Source organism: Chaetodon trifascialis, chromosome 19 (genome assembly GCF_039877785.1).
Source record: "Chaetodon trifascialis isolate fChaTrf1 chromosome 19, fChaTrf1.hap1, whole genome shotgun sequence".
Classification (NCBI taxonomy): domain Eukaryota; kingdom Metazoa; phylum Chordata; class Actinopteri; order Chaetodontiformes; family Chaetodontidae; genus Chaetodon; species Chaetodon trifascialis.
In genome coordinates, this window is record NC_092074.1 from 9,791,441 (window position 1) to 9,800,023 (window position 8,583).

At 42.4% G+C, this 8,583-nt stretch overlaps 1 protein-coding gene across 1 annotated transcript; it reads left to right on the forward strand.

Annotated features, from left to right (window-relative positions):
- Positions 1-2,238: 2,238 nt before the first annotated feature.
- LOC139347507 (homeobox protein OTX2-like) lies at positions 2,239-7,463 on the forward strand. The gene is made up of 4 exons (XM_070987171.1): positions 2,239-2,360; positions 4,737-4,948; positions 5,322-5,473; positions 5,972-7,463. The coding sequence occupies exons 2-4, from the start codon at positions 4,852-4,854 to the stop codon at positions 6,590-6,592; spliced, it is 870 nt and encodes a 289-aa protein (XP_070843272.1). The 5' UTR covers positions 2,239-2,360; positions 4,737-4,851; the 3' UTR covers positions 6,593-7,463.
- Positions 7,464-8,583: the final 1,120 nt, after the last annotated feature.

Consider the following 8,583-nt stretch of genomic DNA (forward strand, 5'->3'; position numbering starts at 1 on the left):
TGAGATGGACAGCTGAAGGGAACTGAAATAGTTGGTGCAAATCCAATAATACTGAGATTGAATATTAGGTAATTGGACATGAGATAGATAGATAGATAGATAGATAGATAGATAGATAGATAGATAGATAGATAGATAGATAGATAGATAGATAGATAGATAGATAGATAGATAGATAGATAGATAGATAGATAGATAGATAGATAGATACTTTTTGTACTTTTTCAAGTACAAAACAAGATCACAGGAATGCTTCTGTTAAAAACTGTTATTGAAATATACGATGAGAAAAACCAAAAGGCCTGGAATACTGAAGGTATTTAGTTTTTCCTTTTTCCATTAAGAAGCCAGTGGCACTTTATATTAATGCATATAATGGAACTAGATACTCTTAATTCATCACTTTAGATAGATAGATAGATAGATAGATAGATAGATAGATAGATAGATAGATAGATAGATAGATAGATAGATAGATAGATAGATAGATAGATAGATAGATAGATAGAATGCAGAGAACTGTTTTCTCTATGAGACTATAGAGAATTCAGAGGATGATTTAATGGATAAAAATCCCACCGTCAGAGAGGATTCTTCTGATTTTTGCCCCCATTTCTGGTGTGTAACCATATTAAGCAGTCCTGTGGGGAGCAAACAAAAGGCTGCTGGAGGAGAGAGGAGGCAGCACATCATACTTCCCTCATGCCAGCCGGTATTATCCAGTAAGTGTGAGAGAGTGGTATCTCAGTCCCACGATTCTTAGCCTTCAATTCGTCTCCCTAACAGCAGGAGAAACCGTGACTTCGTCAATTGGCCCGGAGACAGGGGGAGGGCATATTGCCACAGACATTAACAAGCGACTTCACCTTTCTTACAACCGCGGCCCCGTTTAGCTGAAACGCTCCCCAGGGCTATTAGATATTTTCCGATGAATTATATATCAGAGCTGAAGATGAAAGGACTCCGCGTGAGCCAAGAACATAGCTGTGGGACAACAAGGGGACCAGATACTTAAGCCCGGTTAGGCTGTTTGTTTTAGTGTGATCGCTGAGGGAAAAAGGGAAAACTCCACTTACAATAAAACTGCACACGAAGGATTAAAAAAAAAGTCAAATCACAATATTATAATAAAAGCTTCTTCCTGAATTTGATTTTATGTAATTGCGCATCATCTTAAACAATAAGATATTCCACAAATATCCACAAGGCAACTGTAAATGATTTTTTCTGCACTACGGAGTCCATAGTATTGATTTTAGTGTTGTCTAAGAGCCCAGCAGCCTCGCAGGCTGTTCATCTGGCATGTAGACTCCTAATTAGTTCTCTAACCTGCTGCTTGTTTGGGAGCATCAATCAAAACCTTCATTCCGGGCTGCTGAGGACAGAGTTTTGTCAGCACGTTTTTAAAATGACATTTACGCTGAAGAGAGACGAGGCTGGATCAGATCAGCGAGAGGGAGATGAGCACAATTAGCCCTGTGTGAGATACACACACACACACACACACACACACACACACACACACACACACACACACACACACACACACACACACACACACACACACACACAAATCCAGTTTCAAGAGCAGTAACTCATGGAAATTTGCTAAATAACACTTAATTCGGGCTGCTGTTGTTTTTGTTTTATTTTTATTTTTTTGTAGCAGAAGTGGTCGTGGGGGGTGTACAGCCTCATGGGTCCACCCCCCTTTAAATCTCCTTTACAGGGTTACACAGAATCAGACCGTGACAGAAGTTGTTTTCACCTCTCACCACAAAACACTGCTTCAGGTTTGCTTGCTCAGCTCATTTCGACTTTTAAATCTGCGAGCTGCAGCTTTAATCCTCTGGTTGTTATTATGAGGTTGTTGTTTTTTTCAGTTTTTTTTGGAGGGTAATGTCTATCAAAATGATTTGACCATGCAGGTGCTCGGCTCTGATTGGTTGCATTTTGGTCAATGTGCCACACCTTTACTGGCATCTCTCGACCTGGAGATAAAGCCTCATGAGCAGGGCGTCTAGAATAAGTTCTTTGAGTTTACACGTTAAACTGATGGTAGCAGAGTACAGTCCGTGGTGCTTTGGGGGTGATGTTGCCACCACCAGGCCACTTCACTCCAGCTGCTGCATCCTCTCACACCTCTGCCCATCATATTTCCTCTCATTTCCATTGGCTGCAAAAATTCCTCGCAGTCTCTCGCTCTCCATAAATACTGAGCATCTCTGAGTATTATCCGCATCCAACAAGCTTACCCGGGGGGAAACTAATCAAAGCCGTTTGATAGCTCAACCACTCTGCACCGCCGAGAGAGGCGTTCAGAAAAATACCTTTTAGAAATCAAACGTCTGACGACTCAAGTAAGTGATTTATTTAACTTCGGCTGTTTGAGCAGCCTAATGTTTTTCCTGTACATGTTTTTAATTTATCACTTTAATCGGTGGTGAAAGCCACCAGGAGCTGCGTGCGATGGAAATGCAGATTGCCCACAGGGAGATAATTGGGTAGGCGTGCTTCAAAACTTTTCTCCCTCTCGCCTCTCTGGGCTGCAGGCTCGGAGCAAAGGGGCACTCAGCCGATTAATAGCGGGACGGTGGAGGAGCCCACGACCCCAGATAATACACTCTAACTGCTGGATGTTTGACTACAGGCTCCGGATGTATTGAGGCATGGAGAGAGGGGAGGGCAAACACACCTCGAGTCAAGTTGTAGGTTAACAGAAATATCTCAAATCGTATCAGATCCGTCCTTAATGTTGCACTTTTAAAAAAAGTTGTTTTCTAGTGTTATGTTAGAAAAAAAAAATAAAGATCAGTATTGATTGTGCAAATAATCAATACTATAATAATAATAATAATAATAATAATAATAATAATAATAATAATAATAATAATAATAATAATAAGTGTTTTAAAGTCCATATGAAGGTGCATGTGTCGGTTTGGGAAAGTGAGTTTCAGGGTTGCTTGTGCTGGGTTTTGGGGGGTTGCAGGGGCTTGGGGGGGTTGGTTGTCTGGCAGTCAGCTGGTCTGATAAATACAATGCCAGTCTTTGTTTTATTTTCGTGACGCAGAAAATTAAGGAGGCCTGAATGCGGAGTCGTGGCTGGCGTCCTGTAATCAGGCCAGCGCGTGCCGTCCGGATTATCTCGTTAATTTCTTACAGAAAGAAGAAGAAGAAAAAAAATGTCTTGTAGCCAATAATAATTAATGGCTGGGCAGGATATTTGTTATTGAACGGATGTGGAGCAACCGGTATGCCTCGGGTGCAAAAAGTGACAGATTGAGTATAGGAGTGGCCGTTATTGGCTGTATAAAAACGAGGGGTCCTGGGAACTTTATGCTACAGGTAGGTGTCACTGGAAACGTTAGGAGAGGCCTCAGACAGAAGCATATGCTGTGTAGATTAATTAGCTATTACTAAAAAAAATATTAAAGCTTTGAAACACTTTTTGTGTTCAGAATTTTTCTCCTACAGTTTATCAGGCCTAACAGCGTGCTTAACCTCGAGAGGAAAAAATAGATTTTATATTTCATTATAATTCCGAGGTGCTAGTTTGTATCTCTGATGCTCTGATTAAATAATGTTGGCCTTATACATATTTAATCTGCTGCAATAGGACTAACATTTCTATAATATTCCTATAAAAACACATCTGTCTCACAAAATATTAATCAGCGAATTAAACTTGATTGATCTGTCTCTAATTTTCGGAACAGGACAGAGTATTGCTTAAGCTATTTTTTTTTCTGTTATTTTATCAGTGCAAACGTTTCAATAATTTGTGTGAAGTCGATCATTTGAATAAGATGTTAACAGACCTCGTTCAATGTCTTCTCGCCATTTGAGTCTAATAATTTTTAGGTAAATCACGAGACCAAAATGAACGTCGTCCCTGTAAAACTTTTGGTTTTCTTTACACCTGGAGACCAGTTTAGTGAGCTATCTCCTTGTTTGTTTAGATTAAGATTAAGTGTTCCTCTCTAATCAACACTTTTCAATAGTCTCACCTTCCAAATCTAATTACCAGGAGCAATTCATTAGGAAAGGAGGGGGAGCCGCCACGAGGAGTGTCCAGAATATGTCAGAATTCACTCTGGGGAGTGCCTGCATGTTTCTAATTATTTGCTGAAGTTGTCCTTCGTATTTTAATTTCGTTACATTTAAATGTACAAGGGTTTTAGTGGAAACCAACAATAGGCCTGAGATATAGAAATGGGAATGAGCGCACAGTTTGCAGTATTGGCTTCTTTGTTTGTTCCCTAAAGTCTTTTGTTATCAGCATTACTTATCGGTCAACAGTGGGCTTTGTTTCTGCAAATGCCCCCCCCAATCAGCTGTCTATTTAGCTTCGCCTAACCTGTGGGTATATGCTAATTGGGATCCCGGTTGGGGCCCAACGAGTGTGCGCATTTTAACGACAATGTTTTGTTTTGGTGGCACTAAGAGAGGAGTGTGTTTGGGCAAGAGGGGGGCGGTAAGGGGCGGGGTTATAGTAGCAGTTAGTGTGTGTGCGGTGGTGGGGGGTGATGGCGTAAACGCCTGTCAGCCAGACAGAGCATCCTCAGTCCAGCAGGGACAGCTGGGGGTCTCCACTCGCCTTTAAGAGTCCTGCGAGTCCGAGGACGCCCACTACTTTAAGCCCACCGCGGTGCGTAAAGGCTGCGCGTAAAATTCAGCGGACGCAGACGATTCCAAACAGCCGTAAAACCTTCCTGTTCTGTGTCCTGCTTCAGGTCGATCCGGAGGAGGAGGTGAAATACAAACGGAGACGCGAGAGGATTAAAAGACGATTTTCTGCCCCATTTTTCTGACTTCTTCTCATTGGTGCTCCTTCGTCCGGCCGCCAGCATGATGTCCTATTTGAAGCAGCCGCCGTACACGATGAACGGACTGAGCTTATCTACCTCAGGAGTGGACCTGCTGCATCCTTCAGTGGGATATCAAGGTAATATAGATCACCCCAGGGTGCAACCGTTTGGATAGGCAAATCAAAATACCGTGCAGGCTGCTGATTAACCTGAAAATGAGAATTATTTGCAGTCGTGCGCAATGAGAAATTTATTTTTATATTTATATCAACACGTGAATGATGAATGGCTTGTATTTCTCACAACATCAGTGCCTTTAAAGAACGTTTAAAGCTTCATTTACCATTACCAAACATTGTTTGAGTATCATCTTGCCTTTAAACTACAGACACAGGTGTGTTTTTTTAATTGTCTACAAAGTTACAGAAGTTTCCATAATTAAATTAGCAATATTACTATTTCCTCGATCTGTATTTTCTAAAGCATTGTTTTCTCCTCTCTACTTATCAGGAACTCCTCGCAAACAGAGGAGAGAGAGGACGACCTTCACTCGGGCCCAGCTGGACGTGCTGGAGAACCTGTTCGGCAAGACTCGGTACCCTGACATCTTCATGAGAGAGGAGGTGGCCTTAAAGATCAACCTGCCCGAGTCCCGAGTGCAGGTGAGTCTACCAGCACAAACACCTCGACCACACAGTCTATTCGTGGCCGTCCATAATTAGTCATTTGTTTCTGAGAGGCGAGACACTCCAGGGCAAACCTCCTCTTCATCGCTGAAGTGCTTAATAGCAGTCACTTTAATGAGATATTTAATGATGATATTTTGTCATTTTCTGCAACTGTGAATGTTGTCAGTTTTTCAATAAATCACTTTTCTGTTTTCAGAATAAAGTTAATATACCTAACTACATAATAAAGCCTGTGGATATAAATGAATTTAATGGTCTGGAAAATAACATACATAATTTATGAACGAACATACAGCTATAACTTATTTATTTCTGGTTCTTTAAAAACTTGAACAATCTGCTGAAATCACACATTTTTCGTTCATTACACTGGGTTTCTGGAATATTTTTAATCCTGGAAATAATAATAAAAAAACAATTCCAAACTCCTTACAGCCAAATCTAATGAATTCAAACCCATTTTTCTTCCAGGTATGGTTCAAAAACCGACGAGCCAAACATCGCCAGCAGGCCCAGCAAAGCCAAAGTGGAGCGCAGAACAAGGCTGTGAGCAGGCCGGTGAAAAAGAAAGGCTCCCCGGTCAGAGAGGCCAGCTCGGAGAGCGGAGCCAGCGGGCAGTTCACGCCGCCCTCGACCACCTCACTCCCGGCTGTGAGCAGCAGCACGGCACCGGTGTCGATCTGGAGCCCGGCCTCCATCTCCCCTCTCTCCGACCCGCTGTCTACCTCCTCCTCCTGCATGCAGCGCTCCTATCCCATGACCTACAGCCAGGCGTCGGGCTACAACCAGGGCTACACGGCCTCCTCGTCCTACTTCACCGGGATGGACTGCAGCTCCTACCTTTCGCCTATGCACCACCAGCTATCCGCCGCGGGCTCCGCCATGAGCCCCATGGGCAGCAACGGGGTGTCCAGCCACCTGAGCCCCGCGTCCTCCCTCTCCTCGACGGCGTACGGAGCCGGTCTGGGCTTCAGCGGCGCTGCAGACTGCCTGGACTATAAGGACCAAACAGCATCCTCGTGGAAGCTCAATTTCAACGCGGACTGTTTGGATTACAAAGACCAAGCAGCGTGGAAGTTTCAAGTGTTGTGAGAGGAGAGAATCAAAGGGACACTTCTGACAAACTGCAGACTAAAACAGGCAGATTAACACCCCAGGGTTGGGAGCAGCAAGTGCGGCGTTTTTCCACGGCTACAGGCCCCTACTTCTACCTCGGGCAGAGCAGAGCAGGACTGCCAGCCGGTTGTCTCACTTGTTGGGTTAATTTATTGAACATTCAGACTGATTCTCCCCATCTTTGATCAAGGACATGGAACAAATGTGTTGACCAAAAGGAAAAAAGGATCAAAAGAGCGAAAGATCCAAGCCTAACTTGGTTGAGTTTGAGGAATAGGTCAGGTTTTCTTCTAAGCTCCTTAAAGACTCCCCTCTCTTGTCTTTTTTATTTTGTTGGCACGCTGAAGGGGCCCTTTGATCAAAGCCTTGTGCATGAGTGTGTGTGTGTTATAGAGAATGTGTGCGTGTGTGTGTGTGTGTGTGTGTGTGTGTGTGTGTGTGTGAGAGAGAGAGAGAGAGAGAGAGAGAGCAGCTCTGACATGAACCTGGATGCACTATTAATTTATGAGAAATATGTTTAAGACTAGTTTCAAGAGACAATCAGTCCGTTTGCGTGTGCTCATAAATGTCCCTTATGTGTTTTGAATTATTTCTCCCCTGTGTTAGATTTCTTTTGGAACTTGTGATTCTTTGTACTACCTGTATGCAATTTTTCTTCGTGCCACAAACCCAGCTGTGAATTTGATAGATTTATTTCCATGGTAAATTATTATAAGGACATATTAGTTGAATGAAATAGGGATGACAGGGTAAATCAAGTCAGCAGCTAGCAATGTCCACTTGAGCTGTAAAGTGCGGTGAGAAGACCACAAACACACATATTGACAATAAAGACCACTTGACCTGACCCAACACTGTGACTGCATGTGTAAATCCATCTAAATCCTCTGTCTTTATTCCAGTTTTCATCACCTGTTTCTGCACACAAACACACCACAGCATGTCAACAAGCCTGAGGAGGGAAACAAACCCAGCTTTTTTATCCACATCTTTATTTAGATTTTACCCTTTTTGGTTTGGATCTTGCCTTAAAGTGTCAGTACGCTGCCAAATTCCATCCACTTCTTGCTTATACTTTTTACGCCTACATCATTAGAGTCCATGATTTCTGCCCAGGCTAAGAGGAATGTGAATTATGGGAGAGCTATGTTAATCCCGTCTCATAAAGAGGATAATCCAACATTTTTATTGACGGCTGCTCTTTGGTTCAGGGCGCACCGCTGGCCAGTTCACACAGAGAAATGTGAAATGAGCTCTGCTGCTCAAGAGTCCAGGGGCAAACATGAGTTTAAAGATGGGTTTTATAAGAAAACAGCAAAAAGAGAAGCGGATGTTAAGACCTCAAACAATAACTCCATTTGTGATCTTATAAGGATGGATAAACTATTCAAATTTAAGAAGAAAAACATCACTGCGTGGTTAAAGACATCATTTCCATCAATTTGTTGATTGAGCTGAAATTTAAATTATCAGATAATAAAGCAGATAAGGAATTACTGGATAATTCATTATCTGGCTAATATCAAAATAATATTATCATCATGATATGTGTTTCAAGCCTTCATCCTTTGCGCCATAAATTACGATGAATACATCGATCTCAATGAAAAATCAATGTATCCAGGCATCTGTTGCAGGGACTCTGATTAGCCCTGCATTGCACATATGGATCTGTGTGCACATAAAGCCATGCAGCCTCTTTGCAGTTTTAAAGAGGTGGATAAAAGAGGAAGGTTCATGCTATTGGTCTAATTAGGATGTGACAGGAGATGTCAGAGAGGCTTCTCATAACTCTGGCATGACTTTTTGCTGCCGTTCAAGTGCTTTCTTGTCCATTTGATCCCCGGTTAGCACTGAATGACAAACAATTACAAGGCAACAAATGACTGACTGTTGTCACATTATGTTAAATCTGGCCTATTAGATCCTTTAATTTGTAGGGATGAAACTGGAATAATGTTTCTGAT

Bases quoted from the DNA above. Each gene is read 5' to 3' on its own strand.
- LOC139347507 (XM_070987171.1), top strand. From the start codon at position 4,852: ATGATGTCCTATTTGAAGCAGCCGCCGTACACGATGAACGGACTGAGC. The intron at 4,949-5,321 runs GTAATATAGATC...TCTACTTATCAG, and splicing joins TCCTTCAGTGGGATATCAAG to GAACTCCTCGCAAACAGAGG. The intron at 5,474-5,971 runs GTGAGTCTACCA...TTTTTCTTCCAG, and splicing joins TGCCCGAGTCCCGAGTGCAG to GTATGGTTCAAAAACCGACG.